The sequence below is a fragment of the Plecotus auritus genome (genome assembly GCF_963455305.1).
Source record: "Plecotus auritus genome assembly, chromosome: 2".
In the NCBI taxonomy this organism is placed as follows: domain Eukaryota; kingdom Metazoa; phylum Chordata; class Mammalia; order Chiroptera; family Vespertilionidae; genus Plecotus; species Plecotus auritus.
This window is the reverse complement of record NC_137771.1, coordinates 105,387,248-105,410,359: the sequence shown is the minus strand read 5'-3', so window position 1 is coordinate 105,410,359 and position 23,112 is coordinate 105,387,248. Positions and strand designations below refer to the sequence as shown.

The 23,112-nt window shown below is 47.9% G+C and overlaps 1 protein-coding gene across 2 annotated transcripts in view; it reads left to right on the top strand.

The window, feature by feature from the left end:
• ACAD9 (acyl-CoA dehydrogenase family member 9) overlaps positions 1-11,348 on the top strand; it is a 78,976-nt gene extending 67,628 nt beyond the window's left edge. Inside the window, exons 9-18 of one of the 2 annotated variants that reach the window (XM_080657470.1) lie at positions 2,967-3,042; positions 4,683-4,753; positions 5,637-5,756; positions 6,006-6,134; positions 7,156-7,235; positions 8,029-8,155; positions 8,397-8,474; positions 8,997-9,125; positions 9,859-9,931; positions 10,741-11,348. In XM_080657470.1, coding sequence (XP_080513596.1) covers positions 2,967-3,042; positions 4,683-4,753; positions 5,637-5,756; positions 6,006-6,134; positions 7,156-7,235; positions 8,029-8,155; positions 8,397-8,474; positions 8,997-9,125; positions 9,859-9,931; positions 10,741-10,841 — 984 coding nt within the window. In that variant the 3' untranslated portion in view covers positions 10,842-11,348. The remainder of the gene's footprint in view (positions 1-2,966; positions 3,043-4,682; positions 4,754-5,636; positions 5,757-6,005; positions 6,135-7,155; positions 7,236-8,028; positions 8,156-8,396; positions 8,475-8,996; positions 9,126-9,858; positions 9,932-10,740) is intronic. The other variant, XM_080657471.1, reaches the window with a different exon arrangement.
• Positions 11,349-23,112: the final 11,764 nt, after the last annotated feature.

The following is a 23,112-nucleotide window of genomic DNA, read 5'->3' as shown; positions in this document are numbered from 1 at the left end:
GGTAAAAGATCAAACCAGGGTTTCCCTGCAGGGGTTCAGTCTGAGGTTCTTCGAGGTATAGAGTACAGGATGAGCCCCTGTCAGCAAATGTCTGCTAGGCTCTTACTTATAAAACTTGGGCCCTTGGTTAACCATGGGGAATCCATTTCAGTAGATAAATTCCTTTTTAGGGTTCACATCAAATGAATCTTTCTACTTTGGGATCCATATAATAATCTTTTTATGCCAGTAAATGTATATTGCTGTAAGTGTTTAATACTGAATAGTATTGCTTCATGTAGTGATGCCAAGTTGAATGTTACCAGGTTCTCAGGACTGGGAATTTAATAGTGTTTTCATTTCTTTTCTACTCAGAACCACATTGCATGGCATATATCTTTGTATATATCTTTGCATACTTTTCTTTTCTTTCTTTCTTTTTAAGGATTCTTTTTTGAAATTTATTTTTATTGATTTCAGAGATGAAGGGAGTGGGAGAGAGAGATAGAAACATCAATGATGAGAGAGAATCATTGATTGGCTGCCTCCTGCACGCCCCACACTGGGATCGAGCCCGCAACCCAGGCATGTGCCTTTGGCCAGAGTGAACCCGGGAGCTTTCAGTCCGCAGGCCAACGCTCTATCCACTGAGCAAAACCAGCTAGGGCTTTGCATACTTTTCTAATTCTTTCATGAGTTTAAACACCACTAGTGAAGTTACTGGGTTAGAAGGCGTGAATGTTTTTAAATTCTTGATCCTTGTTGCCAAATTTCCTGCTGGGAAGTTTGACCAATGTCTACCCTTCAGCGTGGAGGAATGTCCCTGCCCCTAGACCTTCCCGACACTGCATTACGTTTTTTCCCATTGTGTTAGGTAAAAAATTTTTGTTGTTTTAATATGCAAAGAAAAATAGATTTATAAATCCCTTTATTAATTTAGTAGTATTGTTTGCCAGTCAGCCTAATTAATAAAAAGTGTGACACACCTCAGTGATTCCAGAGATCACAAAATGATCAAAGGCCAGGTGACAATTGAGTGGCTGATGAGAGATAAAAGTAAAAGCTTCTTCTAGTGCCTTCAGGTTTTATCAATAGTCTGACTGCTTAGGGCACAGAGGCAGTTAACTGACAGAGGCTGTTGAAAGAATGGGTTGCATCTTGCATCTGGGAAAATTGAGATTTAGACTATACTTATGGGAATTCTAGAAGGGAGTTATTTTGCAGTAGAGAAGGTGATAAAGTGCAAGTGTTGCGGCAGGAGGAGAGGACTGAGGTTAAGTAGGAAGATCAGTCTTTGAGTTCGTGAGCCCCTTTTCAGATGTGGCTAAACCCATCAGGTCTTTGATTCACAGGAAATGAGACCTAATGTCAAATTATTTTCTCCTTTTATTTTTGTTTTGTTGTTTTAAGTGAATTTAAGAATTAAGCATGAAGGGGCTGTGAAGTAAATTTTGTTCATAAAACTATGAGCTAGCTTTTGAAAGCCCATTTAAGAAGAGGGAAGAGGAAATACAGATGGGATTTCCTCTTCCCTCTTCATATCCTGGTCAGTGTCCTCCCACATTCTGAGACATCAAGTCTGAAGTTAGAGTTAGAGGCGCCCCCCTCTCCTCCCTACCTGCCCCCCCAAAGAGGCAGGGCAGGACCTGAATATAACACTATGATGTGACTTAACCAAGCTCCCTTCCCCATCCAGTGCAGGGTTTGGCCTTGTCCTCCATATTTTCCAACTGCCTTGGATTGAATGTTTAGAACCAACACTTGTACTCCCCAGTAGCTGGAGCAGTTGTTTCCAGTCTCTCCAGTCCCACAGAATCTGTTTTGCAGGATTCTACCATTGATTTAACAAGTAAACATAAATGCAAATTGATTTGCCTGTTTTATAATGCAAAGCCATCAATAAAAAGCAGTATTGCATTTTCAGTTGAGCTTTTAGGAAAACTATAGAGTTCACAGACACCTTTCTGCCCCCAGACCCCAGCCCTGCCTTTCAATGCTGGACTTGGGATGCCCTTTCTCCCTGGGATGGCCAGGTAGACCCAGCTGAGGGATCTCTTGGGTGGGAACATTTGCTAGCCAACATACCCTCTTTCTACACCAAAAGAAACATACCCACCCATTCCCACTGGACTTGTGTACCCCCCTTTACTCCACCATTGTACCACTGGCCACCTGTTGCCTAGTCAGCTGTTTGCCTCTGTGCCCTGTTAGTTGGTAAGGGGACACCACCATGAATCTAGATAGACTAGTGCTAAGGAAGCAGTGTGTGCACACAAATGTATGTCTGTCCCTCATCACAAGCCATTCATCATCTGCATTAGGTAGGAAGTTAAAATTGGTAAAGAGGAGAGAAACTGACAAAGCTCCTTAAGAAATATGTAATCATTGTAGGAATTTGGTGGGGGAGGAGCATGTCATGGCAGTGTAAGGGGCTGGTTCAGTGGAGAGAGCATAGGCCTACATGCAGGCAGATGTTTGCTGTGTGGCCTTGGGAGAAGCACCTCACCTCTCTGAACGTCAGGGTCTTCGTCTGTACAGTGAGAACCCTGATGCTGAAGTAATGTTGGTAAGGTGTAAGTAGCTTGCAGCATGTACCCAGTAAGGCTTAGTTACTACTCCTTTCCCCGGGGACTAAGGATTCACGTGTTCTTTTGGAATGAGGTTATTCAGTTCCTTTTTGAGGAGGTGACTCATAGGTTGTTTGTGAGAGCCATAGCAGTGATGGTGTGACCTTGTTTTGAAGTGTTGGGACTGTGCTCTCTCACTGCTCAGTGAGCATTGGCAAGATGATTAACTCAGCCCAAGTGCTGGCACAGAGTTCTTTAGGGACTTACCTTTTGTTTTCAAATCTTCTGGTAAAAATAGACAAGCACTGTTGTGGTCTATCACCTTCAGTCCTCCAGGCTCTTGGGCTGTTCCCAGCACAATATGGGCAAGCAGGACTCTGAGGGAGTGGAATCCACAATGAGCCCATTCTTTCTCTGCAGGTGGCCATGAACATCCTCAACAGTGGGCGGTTCAGCATGGGCAGCGCTGTGGCCGGGATGCTCAAGAAATTAATCGGTAGGTAAGTCAGGGACAGGAACCCTTTGCGGCACAGCCTTGCCCCTGCTGCATCCACTCCAGCCTGGAAGCTCTGCCATGTGCTCACAGCAGACTGGTGCTGAGCCAGACACCGGGCAGATGGTCTCACTCAAGTTTAGGACCTGGGCTGTGGTTTAGATCAAAGAATGTACTCGGTCTGTCCCCAAAGAGTGAATGTCCATGTTTCGGCGCTCCTCTATTTTACCTGCTCAGAAAGGATAGTGGGAGGGGAGTGGACATTCTGTCAGAGATGAAGCGGGGTAACTGCTCTGACCACTAGGAGCAGAGCTACTTAGTGAGCATCCAAGTGTGAACCAGACACCTGTAAACATTAGCCCTGATTCTCCCAAGATCCCCATTTTGTAGGTGACTCTTTCCACAGTGGGTGTGGAGTGGGATCAGGTTTGGAACCCAGATTTCTTAGCCTCTCAATCTTCCCTTTGTTTTTTCTGTTAGGATGCCTGAATTCTGGATTTTCCTTTGCCAGTAAACTTAAAATAGCCCTATAGGGTTTTTGTTGGGCATGGAACATAATTACTATATTAGTTTTGTGGGAAATGCAGGGGGCACTGACTACGGATGGTGGGAGATACCTAGGGGCTGCATACACTGAGTGCTTATGAAGTTCCTCAGAGTTCAGAGCAAGGTGGGATGGGAAGGCTTTGCTTTGGGTTCTTACCTTTCTTTTATAGATGAGGAGACTGATGCTCAGAGAGGGTAAGGGTTTTGCCCAAGGCCATGCACCTGGGCCTAAAAGCTGATCCTGTCAGACTCCGAGCTCAGGGCTTATCTCACTCTGCTGAGCTGCTCCCAAGACCCTGAAGCCCTCTGGATTTCTTTCCCATCTGGAAATTCTTCAGTACAAGAGCTTTGTGGGGGTGCTCATGGCCAGGCTCTTCCCAAAGGATGTAGAACGATGATATCCTAAGTCCCGAAATGTGTGAATGTGGGTACCTGTTTACCATCTGAGTCCACCATGAGAAGCAGTTGTGATTGGATCGTACCTGTGGGAATGTTTGGAGAATACCACCTGTAGGGGTGGGGACTGCTGACTGGGTGGGATGCTGCCCTATTCAGTTGGGTGCCTTCGCAGCTGGGACCATGACGCAGCTTGTGTTCACATCTGCGCACTTTGAAGCCATAGGCCCAGGTTTTCAAAACAGACCACCTTCCTGCTTTGGGCATGAACATCTGTGACAGGTGTGAGCCAGCCCCTACTTCTGCCTAGGGCGTTTATGGGGGCACGACTTGGTGCTAGGTGCCTTCCATCTGCACCGTGCAGTCTTCACAACTCTGTGAGGTCGGTGGTATTGTTCAGGGAGGTGAAGTCACTTGTCTTGGGCTACCAGCTGGTAAGAAAAAGTACCAGACTCAGACCTATGTCTGACTTCAAATTGTGCTTCACGTCTGTCCTGTGTGCTGTGGGCACCGCTGCGCGTGGATAGTCCCTCCTCCAGCCTGGCTTCGCTAGAAAGCAGGGGCTCTTTCAGGGGGCTTGGTCTCAGCAGACTGTTTCACATAGTTTCTGCCTGAGGGCTGGAAGGTGATGATGACAGCCTTAGTAAAGTATCGTAGGACACCCAGAAAATTGTTCTTTTAAACACTCTGTTCTTCTTCAGAAATGACTGCAGAATATGCCTGCACGAGGAAGCAGTTCAACAGGAACCTCAGTGAATTTGGATTAATTCAGGTACTAAAGGTTGTACAAGTGGCACTGTATGGATTTCACTGTGTGAGCATTAAGTGTGTCTTTCAGTGTCTGTACTGGTGACTTCTGTAAGTGACTGGGGAAGAGGACAGGCTTTATTTAATGTGACACTTTTTAAAATATATATATTTTTATTGATTTCAGAGAGGAAGAGAGAGGGAGAGATAGAAGCATCAGTGATAAGAGAGAATCACTGATCGGCTGCCTCCTGCACGCCCCCTACTGGGGATTGAGCCAGCAACCCGGGCATGTGCCCTTGACCAGAATCAAACCAGGACCCTTCAGTCCACAGACCAACACTCTATTCACTGAACCAAACCAGCTAGGGCGATTTTATCCACTTTTAGAGACCATTACTGTGGGAGGGACTTTAGGGAGGAATTGGTATATAAAAATGACCCTGAAAGGCAAGTAGGATTTCAAAGCAGAATCCAAAGGAGGGATGCTAGGCCAGGACCATAGTGCTAGAGGTGGGAGAGTATCTGGTGTGTTTGGAAAAGCAAGAAGCTCTGCTTTGCTTGCTGGGGCATAGAGTATGTGCAGAAGTGGCTGGAGAGGTAAGTTAAGGCTGTGCTGTGAAGGGCCTTGAGTGACAGGGTATTTGATAGGTGAGGTGAATGACCTGAGTCTGTGTAGCGAAGGGAGGCTGAGGAGGAGATTCCAGTTACTACGGTGGTGGGTGGAGGAGCCAGGGAAAAGGTCTTAGAACTGGCCAGGAATGTGACACCCTTTTCTGAATGCTCAGGCTGGGTTCTCTTGTATAGTGTGAGGCTTTGGACTTAATTACCTTCTCTGCTGGTTGGCAGATTTGATTCTCAGCACATGTAAAATGCTTCTTGATTTTTTTTTTTTTTTAACACTCTAGGAAAAGTTTGCCTTGATGGCTCAGAAGGCTTATGTAATGGAAAGTATGGCCTACCTCACTGCAGGGATGCTGGACCAACCAGGGTTTCCTGACTGCTCCATTGAGGCTGCCATGGTGAAGGTAATCCCAGCACAGCCTGAGGGGAGCTGAGGAAAACTCCTTAGCTACTGTGTGGTCAAGGAAGATAAAGGACTTGCCAGAGTTCATCCAATGAGACTGTGACAATTGGAGCTCCTGCCTCGTTCGGTCTCTTCTCAAAGCCCAGTTCTCTGTTGAGCCTCCCATTCCATCCCCAGCCACTCTGCCCCTGTTCTAAGGCCCTCCTTTTGGAAGGGAGTTGGCACTGACCTTCTCCCGGGTCTGTGGCAGGTGTTCAGCTCAGAGGGTGCCTGGCAGTGCGTGAGTGAGGCGCTGCAGATCCTCGGGGGCTCAGGCTACATGAGGGACTACCCATACGAGCGCATGCTGCGTGACACCCGCATCCTGCTCATCTTTGAGGTGCGTGCCCTGATACCAGATCCACCTCATTCTGCCATGGACCCCCTGAGCCTCCTGGTTCTGGGCCCAGGCTGGCTTCTGTGTTCTCTCATTTAACCCTCCTCACAACCCTGTCTAGACCCTGTTCTGCAGACTGAGAGGCCAAGCATTTCACCCAGGGCTCACTTCCAAGGGCCTTCTGTTGAGCCTACCACCTCCTGGCAAACCGCCGCAGGTCTTTGCCAAGTCACTTTTGCCAGCTGTGGTGGGACAAGCAGAGATCTTCTCATAGGAAGGCCTCGAAAGCTCTGTCTGGGTCTAGGTTTTCTTCTCAGTATACTGAGGGAGCTTAGGAGGGTCATCTCTGAGGGCTTTCCCAGCCTGGCAGTTCTTGCTCTCTAATTGCTGTCCCCCATGAATTCACTAGCTTAAAGGTGCCGGGAGGGTCCTGGGTGAGGAAGAAATCGGGGGGTTGGGGACAGAGAGACACCTCAGACACATCCCATCTTTGGGGTGCTAGTGGTCTTGATTGTGTGGACTGACTGACCACATAATCAAGGAAACCAGGATACCAGGGAGTGAGGGACAGAGGTGCATCTCTCCTGAGGGACTGAAGTCTTATGAAGCATTTGCACTTGAGGGCAGAAAGGACTTTGACCAGGCATAGGGGAGGGCTCTATGGACCAACCACAGGGAAGTAGAGCATCCTGAGTAGGCCCAGACAGGCGCTTACCTGCCCCATCTAAGTGAATGGAGGTAGAATAAGCAAGCCTTTGTGGGAGTATTGGCCAGTCCTGCTTGGTGGGTTGGGGCAGATGATGGAGCAGGTGAGGAGGGAATGGAAAGGAGACAAGCAGCCAGGTTATACAGGACCTTGGTTCTTTACTCAGGGCAGTGGAAACTATAAAAGGTTATAGCCCTGCTTGAATAGCTTCCACGGTGTGAGCGAGCGGGCAGTAGCACGGTCCACCTAGTCGCACATGCAGGATGCCTGGGTGAACTTCCATGGGGCAGCTTTTGACCTCTATACTGCTGACCACAGGGAACCAATGAGATTCTCCGGATGTACATCGCCCTGACAGGCCTGCAGCACGCCGGACGCATCCTGACAGCAAGGATCAAGTAGGTGCCACTCCCACTCTGCTCCTTGGGTCCCACCTGGGAAAACAAGAGGGGATGAGCAGTATAGCCTTGAAGAGCTGAGCCCATTCACTGGCTGGCTGGAGAGAGGGAAGGTGGGCAGGAGCCTTGGTCAGTGAGTGTTGGGCCTTGGAAGCCAGACTCCAAAGCTCGGCCATTATTTGAGGGTGGCAGGAGGAGCCAGCTGCTCAGGGAAGCCCTCACTGCCCTGTCCATGGGCTCACTCCGGGGCAGTTCCTGTTTCCCATGCTGCAGGAACTTTTGTTTTCAGGATCTGGGAATGAGAGGTGCCCCTTAAACAGATGCCAGACTCCAAGGCCAACACAAGAACAATTTGTTTCTTTTCTCCCTCCCTTGTTCTCTGCCTCTCTTGCTCCTCTCAATCCCTATCCTGAGGCCAGGGCAATTAGTAATCACTGCTGGAGCCCAAGAACAGGTTGCTCAAAGCATATTGCAGAATACTTACTGGAAAAGAATGACCTGGAAGCTGGCTGTGGCTCAGCTCCTTGTGGAGGGAGCACGAGAATGGCTCCGCCTCAGAGGAGACTGGCTGCTCTCGGACATGCTGGCCGGGCTCAGCCTGCAGCCAGATGCCCAGCATGCCCAGACGAGGGGAAGGTCATATTGGGCCTGGGTTGGCACTTTATGGCTTTGCATAGTCAGGGAGAAGGAATGGGTGCCCTAAAGCTCTGGGGTACCTGTTGGTGGGGGTTTTGTTGCTGGGCAGTGGGAAGAACAGCAGGACCTCAGGTCATGGGGCATGGGCTTTCTTCAGCGAGCTTAAACGGGGCAATGTGACCACTGTCCTGGAGACCGTTGGCCGGAGGCTTCGGGACTCCTTGGGCCGAACCGTGGACCTGGGACTGACAGGGAATCTTGGAGTTGTGCACCCGAGTGTTGCGGTAAGTGAGCCCAGCAGGTATAGCCTGTCTGATATCTTTCTCCCAGAAGGGATGTGACCAGGGGTGGTGGGGAGGACCAGTCAGTCTGAGGGACAGCTGATGTCCCGTCCCCACCCTGTCACAATGGAGAACAGCCTGCATGTTAGCCAGGCTTGGGCCCTGGAGCCCTTGCCATGCCAATGGGACAGGATGGCACCATGGGGAAGAGGTGCTGAGCTGAGTCCTTTCCTCTGGCCTCCAGGACAGTGCCAACAAGCTCGAGGAGAACGTGTATTACTTTGGGCGCACTGTGGAGACGTTGCTGCTCCGCTTTGGCAAGGTAGTTGGGCCCCTGCCAGACCCGGGAGTGGCAGGCCCTCCAACTTTGGGGTCAGGGAAATGGGGCCAGCATCTATGAGATAATGTTTTACCAAGTGTCCACCTTTAGAACCAAGCCCAGGAAGAAATCTACTCACCATGGAGGGGTAGAATGGGGAGGCAGGGGTCATGGGGTGGGTGCCCTGCTGGGGAGCCCCCTCCAGATGAAGAGAGGCTCCCGCATTTGTTGGGGAAGCCTCAGCAGGGCCTGAATCTCATGACCTGATCTGGGAGGCTCTGTGGCTGAAGATGTATTAATTAAGCCCTGGCTCTGGTCTCAGCCAGGTTCCTGGGACTTGGTCTTATCTTTACCCTTGCCCAAATCTAGACAGAGGGAAAGGAAAACAGGCAGCTACCGTGAGCCAACTTCTCACAATCCTGAGGCATAAAATGAGGCTCAGAGATGTGAAATGTGCCCAGGGAGGGACTGCGGGGGATGGGATCACAGGTAACAGGCCTCCACCCTGGGGCTCTGTGTTCCCAGACCATTGTGGAGGAGCAGATGGTCTTGAAGCGGGTGGCCAACATCCTCATCAACCTGTATGGCATGACAGCTGTGCTGTCTCGGGCCAGCCGCTCCATGCGAGCAGGACTCCGGAACCATGACCATGAGGTGAGCCTGCTCTGCCCTGCCCTGCTCTACTCATCCACACACAGGTAGTTTTATCCTGCTGCATTTAACTGAGGCCTAGTGGTTGGGGGATGGGATCATTGAGTGGCATGGCCCAATTTAGCAGTCTTAAGTGGTAGGGGCTGGGCAAGTCAAGGGGCTTGGCACCCCAGTTGTAGTCCAGAGAGTGAGAGTAAAGTGCAGGGTCCGTGAAGCAGTTGACCTGGAGGCTGGTGGGTTTGCTGAGTTGTGGCTGTGGCCTGTGGTGAGTACTGAAGCTCCACTGTGAGGGAGGGTCCATGTCTGCTCAGGACACAAGGCCACTCCCTTTCATTTTCCCACCTGAGAGAAAAGGGTGGGTGAGTGATGGAGTCCTAAACCCAGTGACCTCACCTTGTCTGTCCTCCTCACCCTGCTGGAGGGTCACTGAGCACCTGCTATGGATTTGGTCTTCATGTGCGTAGACTCACAGTAGCCAGTGGCCACAGGAATTGTGATGTCTCTCTCACAGCGGAGGAAACTGAGGCTCAGAGATGTTGAGTAATTTGCTCTTGGGACAGAGCTAGTTTAGCTTTGGGCTGGAATTAGTACCTAAGATTGTGTGACTTCTGAGCCAGGCTTCTTGACCCCCGCCAAGCAGCCCAGTGGTTCTTCGAAGTTTAGAGGTCAGTCACCAGGGAGGGGGAGCCCTATGGCCCAGAGATCTCAAGGTTCTCTCTGACCTCGGTTCTGGCAGGTTCTGTTGGCCAATATCTTCTGCACAGAAGCTTATTGCCAGAATCTCTTCACCTTATCGCAGCTGGACAAGTGTGAGTAGGGTTGCTTGGGGGAGGAAGGAAGGGGTCTACTTCTAGGCAACTGTTGATGGTGAGCTTTTTCTGGACCCTGTCAGGCTCCCATGGCCTGCTGGCTACTCACAAACTTCTGCCATGAGTGAGGGCTGAGTAAGACCTGCAGTGGCAGCGAGGCAGGAGCACGGATCTGCATCTGCACAGTGAAGGTTCACAAAGGAAGGAGACAGTTCCCCTGCCTTTTCATTCCAACACTGCGGTGGAGAGGAAGCTGCCCCTCTCACAGATGTCCCAGGATGCTGTCCCAGACCATCTGCTCAGTCTGCTCAGTCTGGAATGCTCCTTTGGCCATGTCTTAGAATGTATAGCTTAAATTCTCCTCCGACCCTTACAGTCCTGCTGGCCTCAAGGCTTCACATCGTGTCCCAACAGAGCCCAGCCCTGTTGCTAAGAGATTGTGGAGAGGGGCACATAATTCTGTGTAGGTTCTGGCTCAGGGTGCTGTTCAGGCACCCTCCACAGTGCTGACCTGACTGTTAATGTGCCGTGGAGATGAGGAGATGGTTTCTCCTGCAATAATAGGCTTGCATCGCAAAGTCTTTTACTGAGCAAGTGCCTTCTCCCACAGGATCTAGAGTTTTTAGGGATTAACAAGATGAGCCCTTTGTTATTCAGAGTAAAGCCTATATGTATAGTCCAGAATCACTTCCTGGGGGTTTGGAAGGGTAGTGGGGATACCCACAAGCTGACTGTTAGGAAAACTGTTCCAGCAATATTCCTATTGTCACATTGCAGAAAGATCAACCGCTGTCTCCTTTCCCTTCCAGATTCTCCAGAAAATCTAGATGAACAGATCAAGAAAGTGTCCCAGCAGGTCCTAGAGAGGCGAGCATACATCTGTGCCCACCCTTTGGACCGGACATCCTGAAGCAGGAGGACGGTGGTCACTGTTGCCGCCAGCCCCAGGCCACAGCCTGTTGCTGGACAACTCACCTTTTCCAGAAGGTGTTGGACTTGGGGTTAAGTCGAACTTTCTTCCCAGTCTTCACCTGAAGGTCTTTCTCTTAGCCTGGGGAAGCCTCTTCTAGGCTTGATCTGTGAGCACTGCTGCCTAACATGATCATCCCAGGTTCTAAATGGAGATGGAGATGGATAGAGAGAGAATGGAGTTGCTGAGATCTGGAATTAGAGGATATGCTATTAGTTTAGGAGACTTCAGAATGGAAACGGGCTTATGCTGCTGCCTCTGTGGCATGAGCCTGCAGGGACCTGTTTCGGGTATGGACGGCCATTTCTACTAGACCACACCTTTCCCAAGAAATAGCTTGAAAGCTGTGTATGTGTCATTCATTCAGACTAGAAGCAAAATATACTTAAAACATGTACCAGGAACCACTTAACAAAAAAGAATATAAAATGGCACAGTTTGTGTTTACTCTTCTAGTCATGTTTTTCCTCAGAACCAGCCTTTAATGGATGACAGCATGAACCTAAGAACCACCCTTTAGTGATGGCTCTGTCTCTTTTGTTCTCAACCTGTAAGAAGGCCTTGAAAGCTGAGGAGCAGGTTCCCACTGCAGGGCCATGGGGGTTATGAGCCCTATCTTTGATCCCTCTTAGGTGATGGCTGGAAAACAGCATTGCTTGGTACATGACAACATATGCTTGTTCCCACCTGGGCTTTTCTTCTGTTTTCTTTGCAAGGATTGCCCTCTAGTTTTGAAGTGAGGACTAAAGGTATCTTTATGTGGCACTAACAGGCCTTTGCATTTCTCCAGGCTTCCTTCTGCTGTTACTTGCTGTATGTACTGGGTCCCAGCACACTGGCAGGTTTCAAGCTTTGGTCTAGTTCTAGGGTGGCTTGGGGTTCCCCCCAAAAAGCCCACTGTAGATGTTTCCTCGAGATGGGAGGAGAAGGCTCACTCCTTTTCCTCCAAGTATAAGTCGCAGTCTGCTTGATGAAAGAAAAGGCAGGGAGTAGATTGGGAATGCTGAGACCTGACCTGGCATAGTAGGGTTGGCCTGAACATTCTGCCAGAGTTTTGGTAGCTAATCTTCAAAGGGTAAAAGTTCACAAATATTGTGACTTTAGAGATAAGTTTCCAATGAAAATCAAAGTTCTTTATATATTGTTAATTCCAGAGAGGGATAGAGAGATAGAAACATCAACGATGAAAGAGAATCATTGATCAGCTGCCTCCTGCACACCCCACACAGGCAATTGAGCTCATAACCCAGCATGTGTCCTGACCAGGAATCGAACCATGACCTCCTGGTTCATGGGTTGATGTTCAACCACTGAACCACACCGATTGGGCATACACTCAAAGTTCTTAAATGTTGGCAAGGAGGCATTTTGCACAAAATGGAGAGTACATGCCTTCTCACAGTGCTGGGAAAGGAGGTGCACGGAGCTCCTTTGCAAGGGGGTACTTGGGAAGCATGCAGTCCCCACCCCACTTGGGCAGTCCTTAAGAAGAGCTTCACTCTAGGCCTTGTGGCATGGAAGTCCTCTGTCAGCAACAGGGGACTCTGTCCAATTGAGTTTAAAAGGCTGGAGTCACTAGTTCAAGTCTCTCTTTTTCACCTGCCATTTCTAAGTTTTATTAAACCTGTTGTGGGGAGGGAAGGTCCTGGCATGTATTTGTTATATTTTGTCAGCAATATGCACAGGCTTGAGATGCTCAGGGAACCTGTGCTGGGGAGGCCTGTGGTGCACACCAGAGCACTCTGGCCAGTGAGGCAAGCATGGCTTCCTGGCCTGGACCACAGCAGTGACTTAGCTTCTGACACACCAGCAGAAAACAGGAGATCTTCACACAGCCCAGAGCCCAAGGCCTATTCTGAAGGGAGGCAGTAAGGTACAAGTGAGGAGAGAGAGAGGTTTCAGGAGCTTGTTAGCACTTCCTACTATTCATGGAACTGTCTCTAGCTGCCCTTGGGAGTCAGAGGAGGTAGGAACTCCATCCTGATTTCTGGTAAAGAGTTCTCTGGCAAAAATTTTTATCAGAAAACCAATTTCTCTCCAGACAAAGGTTCTGGCTCTGTAAACCAACAAATTTAGGTTCTCTGCCAACCTATGAATGACCTGGAGGTCTTCATGAACAGAGGGATGGAAAGAAAGAAAGGAAGACTCAGAAGGATTAAGGTAGCAAGACCCCATACTCCCCCACAGAGGGAGATGGCAGTGCCTTGAGCTGGAAGGGAGTTGGAAGGTCCCAGTGAAGCCCAGATTCTCTGCCTCTAGCTGTTGGCTATGCCTCCAGAGGCCAGTCTTGGGTACCAGAGTGTTGAAGCTCAGCAAGCCTTTAAATTTTTCCAATGCACCAGGCCCAATGCAATAAAGGGATTTGCCCAAAGTCACACAGTTGGAACTAGAATCTGGGACTTCGGAGTTCCAGCCCAGCATTCAGTCTGTTACAGCAGACCCATTCTGAATCTTGATTTCCTAAATCATGGGTATCTAAAACAAAATGAATACTGCTGAAGAGAGAAAGCAGCCCAGAGCTCCTGCTGCCAGTAGCATCAGGAGGCTTGGTTCTGCAAAGGTCTTGTCTGTTATGGCTGGGTTCAGTGCTGGAGAAGCACGCAGCCTGAGGAAAGGCAGTGGCTTCTTGTATAGTTCAGTCTCGGGGGTGCTGGTCCCGCCTCTCTTGATCCAGCACAAGCTCCAGCAAATCAGCAAATAGTGTGTTTTCCCTCCACTTCTAAATCTGGAACAATAAGTCAGGAGGAAGTTCCTATCCAAGGCCTGCTTCTCCCTGTGGACTTCAGTCAATTCTGCGGTGGTGCCAGTGGGCAGCAGCTCACAGTGTTGTTACTTTCAGTACTGCCATGAAGACCTGCCACTTTTAATCCATTGGCTGTGAGCCAGGCCAAGGGAGATTTCTTCTCGGCTTTTTTTCTTTTCTTCTTTTGAACCCTGAGACTACACCAAGGCTGAGAGGTAATTCTGTGAATATATGAATCTTCTTGGATCCTGGAAATGAGGAGCAAACATGTGGATGGAAGGGTGGTGGCAGATTTGGATAGGGCTGACTGAGCCTCAGGTTTCTAAGTAGGTGTCAGAAAAAGCTGAGGGTATGGTGATAGTTCCTGACAATGGGGCATTTAAATTACTTGAACTGTGCAGCAGCCCTGGAAGTTTCACACTGTTGTCTCCTTTGACAGAAGCTCTTTTGTAAAGTCACCATGTGCTGGAATCTAAGGCTTTTCCTTTCGAGTGACAGATGCTTTTCATAAGGAGCAACAAAATGCTCTCTAGAGGTGAGGAACCTGCAGTGGTTTGCAGCTGTGAACATCTGAACATTCACTGAGGACCTCTTGGCTCACCTCTGCATGTGGAGAATTAACATTTAGCTTGGGAACAGAATACCTCTCCCAGCACCTGATCCCTTGTCTATTCCCCCTAGCTGGTTGGCTCTCCATGCACCGGAGATCTCCTGCTTACCTCCAGGCAAGACGGTCATAGAGGACAGAGTTCATGGGATAAGTAAACTCATTATCCTGTCTGGAGTATAAGCATTTGATTGTTTCCCACATTCCAAGCCTCTCACTCACCTTGGTCATCTCTTGATACAGCCACTTCTTGGCAAGCTCTGTGCAATTCAGGATCTGAATACTGTAGTTATAGAAAGCATCTTTGGTCGGGGCATCCATTCTAAACACCTTCATAGAGACTTTGGAGACTTCTTGCTAACCTGGTAGGCTCCTATAGTATTTTTCTGAAGAAAGAGACACCAGTCATTACACAAGACCCCTTACCACCATCTATCTTTCTTTGTTCAGCTCTGGGACATGGCTCCCATGCAGATACTGATTCTTGAATACTGGAGCTGCCATTTCATCCCAGAACCCTGCCAAAGGTCCATCCAGCCCAACCCCTTCCTGTCTGCAGTGGACCAGAAACTTGACATTGCCTAAGGCCACTGGAACATACAGCACCTGAGTTTAGAGAATGGAAATAGAAGTAGCAATACCTACTAACGTCCCCAAAGGAAGGGAAAAGTAAGAATAGAAACCTTTGAAGAAATAATGAGTATCAGAATTGATAAGGAAAATTCCAAGCCTGGACACATTATTAGTGAGATTTAAAACAAAGGCAAAGATGAATTCTGAAAACCAACAGAGAAAAAGAGCAGGGCACCTGTGAAAGAAAAAGTATGATTAATATCAGGTCCCACAACAGCAATTCTGTAAATAAGAAGGTAAAGAACCTGAGCCTGCAGATGTTTTTGTTTTGTTTTATCTTGTTTTTGTTTTTAAAATAATGAAAAGGCAAGCCACAGACTGGGAAAATATATTTGCAATACATGTGACTGACAACTGATCCAAATAAAAATAAAATAAAAAACCTACAAGCCAGTAAGAAAAATTCAACTAAACTTCTTTTAAATAGAGGAAAAATACTCTGAGTGGCCAGATTATTATGATCTCTGAACGCATAATGATCTGTCCACTCAGTATATATCCTATATAATAAAAGGCTAATATGCAAATTGTCCCCTCGACCAGGAGTTTGACCAGCAGGCAGGCCAGCCAACCGCCCATGTCCCCTCCCCATGGCCAGGCTGGCCAGACCCCACCCATGCACGAATTCATGCACCAGGCCTCTAATACACACACACACACACACACTAGAGGCCCAGTGCATGAAATTCGTGCACAGGTAGGGTCCCTAGTGGCTGCTGCCACCATTGCCACCAGCTGGGGGCAGTGCTTCCCTTTCCCCAACCGCCTGCTGCCACCGCCAGCCCCACTCCCTGGTCAAACTCTCGGTCGAGCTCCCAGTCGAGGGGACAATTTGCATATTAGGCTTTTATTATATAGGATATGCACTGAGTGGCCAGATTATTATCTCTAAACGCATAATAATCTGGCCACTCAGTGTATATATAACAAGAATTGAACCCTTTTATTTTTTTAAATTTCATTATTAAGGTATTACGTATGTGTCCTTATTTCCCCCATTACCCCCCACCTCACATTCATGACCCCACCCCCCTGTTGTCTGTGTCCATTGATTAGGCTTATATGCATGCATTTAAGTCCTTTGGTTGATCTCTCCTACCTTCCCTGAGGTTTGACATTCTGATTGATGTTTCTCTGTCTCTGGATCTATTTTTGTTCATCAGTTTATGTTGTTCATTATATTCCACAAATGAGTGAGATCATGTGATATTTATCTTTCTCTGCCTGGCTTATTTCACGTAGCATAATGCTCTCCATCTCCATCCATGCTGTTGCAAATGGTAAGAACTCCTTTTTTTATCGCAGCGTAGTATTCCATTGTGTAGATCGGGGTCCTCAAACTTTTTAAACAGGGGGCCAGTTCAGTGTCCCTCAGACCGTTGGAGGGCTGGACTATAGTTTAAAAAAAAACAACGATGAACAAATTCCTATGTGCACTGCGGGCCTGGGACGAGTCGGCTGCTAAGCAGGACAGGCAGCGGCACCCGGCGGGCCGGATAAATGTCCTCGGCAGGCTGCATGTGGCCCGCAGGCCGTAGTTTGAGGACGCCTGGTGTAGATGTACCAGTTTTTTAATCCACTCATCTGTTGATGGGCACTTAGGCTGTTTCCAAATCTTAGCTATTGTAAATTGTGCTGCTATGAACATAGGGGTGCATATATCCTTTCTGATTTGTGTTTCTAGTTTCTTGGGATATATTCCTAGAAGTGGGATCACTGGGTGAAATGGGAGTTCCATTTTTAGTTTTTTGAGGAAACTCCATACTGTTCTCCACAGTGGCTGCCCCAGTCTGCATTCCCACCAGCAGTGCACGAGGGTTCCTTTTTCTCCTCATCCTCGCCAGCACTTGTCATTTGTTGATTTGTTGATAATAGCCATTCTGACAGGTGTGAAATCGAACGACAGTAACATTTTTCTACTAAATGAATGTTTCTTTTGCTGATTTACTCCGACTTGGCTGCACAAGAGTTTGCAGAAGACTGGCAGCTAACCAATGCTAGCATGGCCAGAAACATGATTGAGGGAGTAGCTTCCACATCTTGCTTTTCTACCATCTGCTGGGCCTCAATTGTTAACTTCTTCAGCTAACCCCATGTTGTCACCTTGGTCTCTTGTGTAGCCTTCATTTTCTTCCTTTTTCACTTTGCTGTCATCGGGGCATCTCTCAGTCTTTTGAACGATGGGACAAGGAGCTTCTCTGGGTCCATTGTGGTGATGCATGTAATGCTCTGGCACCCAAATTGGCTGTGCTGCTCCTTCTGGAAAGATACAAACACAACCTCTTTCCCACATCATTACTGGATCTGGTCGAAACCATTGTCCAGTTTGTGCATCCTTCCACCGAGCTAACCCCGCGGAGGCAATTGTACAGGAGGCCCGATGCCTTTCAGCTGTTGTACGACCCTCTGTATCGCAATTCAAAAAATTTAAAGTATAAAGAACATGACTGAGTTTGTTTTGAGGTGACACGTAATATCTGTCTCCCCCTTTCTGTTTTAGTAATTGCATTTTAAGAGTACGATTTGTTCTTTCCACAATTACTTGATCTTGAGGGTTGTAAGGGATACCAGTTTTGTGACAAATTTGATATTGCTGACAAAAATGTTGAAAAGCAGAACTAGTGTATGCGGGTCCATTGTCTTTAGCTCTAAGGGAGGACCTAGCACCACAAAGGCAGCTAGGCAATGATTAAATACATGCTTGGCACTCTCTCCCGTTTGGGGAGTCTGGGGAGTCGCAAAGATAAAGCGGGAGCAGGTATCTACATTAACATGTACCCATCTATGCTTACCAAATTCCAGGACATGGGTGACATCCATTTGCCAAATTTGATTAGGTTTAAGACCCCTAGGATTAACCCCCAATGATTGTACAGGGCAATGAATTACACACTGAGAGCACCTCTTAACAATTTGACGAGCTTGCTCCCGAGAAATATGGAATTGTTTGTGTAATGCAGCAGCATTTTGTTGATGCAAAGCATGGGAGGACTGGGCAAGAGAAAATGGGATAGCCTCTTGCAGTTCAGCAAGGAGGTGATCAATAGCATCATTGCCTATAGCTAATGGACCAGGGAGACCTGAATGAGACTGCACTATTCTTTTTTCTGCTTGTTTAGGGGGCAAAAGGAGAGACTTATGAGCAACAGTAAGCTCTCCAGATGTTTGTATCAGACCCCCATCATCCCAAACACGCCGGCGCTGTTCCCTTGCTCCCTCCAATCCTCGCTCATATTTGGGAGAAAGCGCATCGTCCAGAGGGCTCTCTCCCACAGGGGCTGTAGCCCCAGGTACTGGAGGAGGCAGCAGAGGCACCGATGGTGGAGTCAGAAGCCTCTGGCAGCCTTCCCCCATCTTTCTAGATTCCCCTGCCACATTCATCCACTCCCCTTCTGGAGTGGGCTCTAGGCAGTCCCGAATCGGGGACCACAGACTGAAAGAGGCAGGCATTTCCTCTGGACCTTCAGCTATATAATGATCGTGAAGTTGTTTTCCTACCTTCTCCCATGCCTCTATATTTACCTTTCCTTCCTCAGAAAACCATGGGCAGGTTTTACTCACAAAATCCAAAAAAATCGAAAAGCTGTTCATACTTCACAGAACAGCCCCTTGCTTGGAGCATAGCCTTAAGCATGGATACGCATACATTCTTTCCCTGCGATCCTGAATTTCCCATGTTTTACACCTAGCTAGTACTAAACTGCGCTCCTTACCTTCCTTTTTGCTTTCTGCACGTGCTTCACTGGAGCGTCCTTTCACCTGACAATTGCAGTTCCTTCACACTCAGGCCCACATTGAGTGCCACTTGGGCCGAACTCAGCCCCATGTTGGGCGCCACTTGTGCCGAGCCAGCATAGCCAAGGGTTTGGCAAGCGTGAGGTAGGGCCGGCAAAGGATGAAGAAAAGACAAAGAGAATAAGCTGGGTCTAAGTGGATCTGCTGTGCCTGGCTGAGGCCACAGAACAGATCCAGACTGCAAGCTGATGCTTTATTTTATAGTCAGAGGTAAACAAGGTAATTTACAATGTTCTCGTAAGTTTCACTTGTTTTGGCAGCACTTGCTGCACCTCCCACAGCCCATTAGCTACCCAGGAAAGATCTAGGGAGCATCACAAGATCAAGCTTAATTATGCTAAGCGGGCTGTGCCCTCTAAGCTGGGACTTGTTTGCGGCTTTGCCAGCAGGTCAGTCCGAGGCTTAACCCTATAACCGCTCCCTACAGATCTAGAATCTAAATCTTAGAATATTTGGTTACAAAGCTAGTGCTCATAATCACTCTACTACATTTCTTCTCTATATTATAAATGAAATAATTCATAAAACTATCATTGTGCCAAAAATGGAGCTTCTACAAATAAAATTCTCTGTCATTAGAAAATAAATGCATAGGAGGAGAAAGGAAAAAATCCCTAATCATACTGTATTTGGATATTTTAACAGACTTCCTCTAGTGAGGGGAGAAACAGAATTTAAAGACAAGGTTATAGAAGATTTGAAAAAGAAGTTGACATAATTGACATATATAGAACATTATCAACAACTACAGGATACACATATATTTCAAGTAAGTTGGAACGTTTACCAGAATTGATATGCTGAACCACAAGTCAAATCTCAGCAATGGATAGAAGATACACAAAAAAACCAAGGTAGAACTCAGTAACAAAAGATATGGGTAACTGAAACATGCTAAAGTATTTGGAAATTAAACAGTATACTATTAAATAACCCATGTGTCAAAGAAAAAATAACAATGGAAATTAGAAATATTTTTTAAATGAATCTTTATTCAGATTATTACAATGGTTTCTCCTTTTTCCGCCCATAGCTCCCCTCCACCCGGTTCTCACCCCACCTTCTGCCCTTACCTCCCCCACACTGTCCTCATCCATAGGTGTATGATTTTTGTCCAGTCTCTTCCTAAACCCCCCCATACCCCTTTCCCCCTGAGAATTATCAGTCCACTCCCTTTCTATGCCCCTGATTCTATTATATTCACCAGATTATTCTGTTCCTCAGATTTTTAATTCACTTGGTTTTTAGGTTCACTTGTTGATAGATATGTATTTGTTGTTCATAATTTTTATCTTTACTTTTTTCTTCTTCCTCTTCTTTAAGAATACCTTTCAGCATTTCATATAATACTGGTTTGGTGGTGATGAACTCCTTTAGCTTTTTCTTATCTGTGAAGCTCTTTGTCTGACCTTCAATTCTGAATGATAGCTTTGCTGGGTAGAGTAATCTTGGTTGTAGGTTCTTGCTATTCATCACTTTGAATATTTCTTGCCACTCCCGTCTGGCCTGCATAGTTTCTGTTGAGAAATCAGCTGACAATCATATGGGTGCTCCCTTGTAGGTAACTAACTGTTTTTCTCTTGCTGCTTTTAATATTCTCTCTTTGTCTTTTGCTCTTGGCATTTTAATTATGATGTGTCTTCGTGTAGTCCTCTTTGGATTCCTTTTGTTTGGGGTTCTGTGCGCTTCCTGGACTTGTAAGTCTATTTCTTTCACCAGGTGGGGGAAGTTTTCAGTCATTATTTCTTCAAATAGGTTTTCGGTATCTTGTTCTCTCTCTTCTTCTGGCACCCCCATAATTCTGATGTTGGTACGCTTGAAGTTGTCCCAGAGGCTTCTTACACTATCTTCAACTTTTTGGATTTTTTTTTTTGCTTTTTGCTTTTTTGGTTGAGTGTTTTTTGCTTCTTTGTATTTCAATTCTTTGACTTGATTCTTGTGTTCCTCTAGTCTGTTTTTGGGTCTCTGTATAATATTTTTTATTTCAGTCAGTGTATGTTTAATTTCTAGTTGGTCCTTTTTCATATCTTTGAGGGTCTCATTATATTTATCGGCCTTTTCTAGGATATTCTTGAAAAGCCTTATAACCGTGGTTTTGAATTCTATATCCAGTCGTTTCTTCTCCTCCATTTCTTTCGTTTGTGATCTGTTTCTTTGACGCCGCATTTTCACTGCTTCCCTGAGTTGGTAGGGTAGCTTTGTGTGCTAGGTTTCCTATATGGCCCAGTGGGTCGGCCTCCCCAGTTAACCTGAGGTGGACACTCTTGGTGCACCCCTTTGTGGACTGTGTACAGCTTTGTTGTAATTAAGTCTTGATTGTTGTTGGTATCACTGGGAGGAATTGACCTCCAGGCCAGTTGGTTGTAAAGATCCACTGTGTCTATGCTGGGAGAAGTTCAGTGCTGGAGACAGACTTATAGGATTAGACTTGCCAAATTGCAATAGCCTCTGTGCTCAGCTTGGATGGGGTGGAGTCTCAGGGCGGAGCAGACAGTCTTGGCTTCCAGTCAGCTTTGCCCTTGCGTGCGCGCGCCTCTAGACCTCTGCCTTCCCCGGCTCCCGAGTCTCCGCTGAGAGTCCAGATTCCCCCCACAAGAACGTGGGTCCCCAGGGGCTCACCTGAAACTGGGGTTCAGTGCAGTCAGAACTGGGGCTCAGTGCAGTCAGGAGCTTCTGACTCCCTTCCACTAGGGAAAGCCTGTGGCAACCTCCGCAGCCTTTGTGCGCACTGGCAGGCGCACGCCTCCAGACCTCTGCCTTCCCTGGCTCCCAAGTCTCCGCTCGAGAGTCCAGATTCCCCCCCGTAAGAGCGTGGGTCCCCAGGGGCTCGCCTGGAACTGGGGTTCAGTGCAGTCAGGAGCTTCCGACTTCCTTCTGCTAGGGAAAGCCTGTGGCAACCTCCGCAGCCTTTGTGCACACTGGCGCGCACGCCTCCAGACCCCTGCCCACCGGGGCTCCCCCGGGTCTCCTCCGCGTCTCTGAGTCTTTGGGTGTCTTTCTCTCTACCTGACAGTCCAGACTCCCCCTGTATGAGCCTGGGTCCACGGGGTTTCGCCCGGGACTGGGGTTCAGTGCCGTCGGGGGCTTCCTTCCACCTTCCGCCAGAGAGAGTCAGCCAGGCTCTCAGCCGCCCTTCCTCTCTGCGTGCACAAAGACCCTTTGCCGTACCTCCAATTCTCTGTGAGCTTTTCTCTTTCCTTCTAGTTGTAGAATTTTCACTCAGCCAGCTTTCCTGTGGTTCTGGATGGTGTCCATTCTGTCTTTTAGTTGTAGTTTTGAAATTGTTGTGTGAGGCAGCAGTTTAGGTGCTTACCTATGCTGCCATATTGGTTTCTCTCGAAATTAGAAATATTTTTAACTGAGTCATTATGAACATAAGTATCTAAACTTGGGGAATGCAGTTAATGTTCATAGGAAATTTACAGCCAAAATGAATATAATAAAATGATAAATGCTTAAAATCAATTATCTCAATATCCACTTGAAGAAGTTAGAAAAAGAAAAAACTAAAAATAAAAAAAATGAATAAGCAGGAATCAATGATATCCTATATAATAAGAGCTTTATATGCTAAGTGTCCGGTTGTCTGTTCAACCAATCAAAGTGTAATATGGGAGAGAAACCAAGATGGCGGCATAGGTAAACACCTAAACTGCTGCCTCACACAACAATTTCAAAACTACAACTAAAAGACAGAACAGACACCACCCAGAACCACAGGAAAGCAGACTGAGTGAAAATTCTACAACTAGAAGGAAGGAGAAAAGCTCACAGAGAATTGGAGGTACGGCAAAGGGGCTTTGTGCGCGCAGAGAGGAAGGGCGGCTGAGAGCCTGGCTGACTTCCTCTGGCGGAAGGGGGAAGGAAGCCTCCAACCGCACTGAACCCCAGTTCTGACTGCACTGAACCCCAGTTCCGGGCGAACCCCTGGGGACCCACGCTCTTACGGGGGGAGTCTGGACTCTCGGGCGGAGACTCGAGCTGGGAAAGGCAGAAGTCTGAAGGCGCACGCGGGCCAGTGCGCACAAAGGCTGCGGAGGTTGCCATAGGCTTTCCCTAGTGGAAGGGAGTCAGAGGATCCTGACTTTACTGAGCCCCAGTTCTGACTCCAGTGAACCCCGGTTCCAGGCGAGCCCCTGGGGACCCACGCTATTGTGGGGGGAGTCTGGACTCTCGGGCAGAGACTCGGGAGCCAGGGAAGGCGGAGAACTGAAAGCGCGCCCGCGCCGGTGCGCACAAGGGCTGCGGAGGTTGCCGCGGGCTTTCCCTGGTGGAGGGGAGTCAGAGGCTCCTGACGGCACTGTGCCCCAGTTCTGACTGCAGTGAACCCCGGTTCCAGGCGAGCCCCTGGGGACCCACGCTCTTGTGGGGGGAGTCTGGACTCTCAGGCGGAGACTCGAGCTGGGGAAGGCGGAGGACTGAAAGCGCATGTG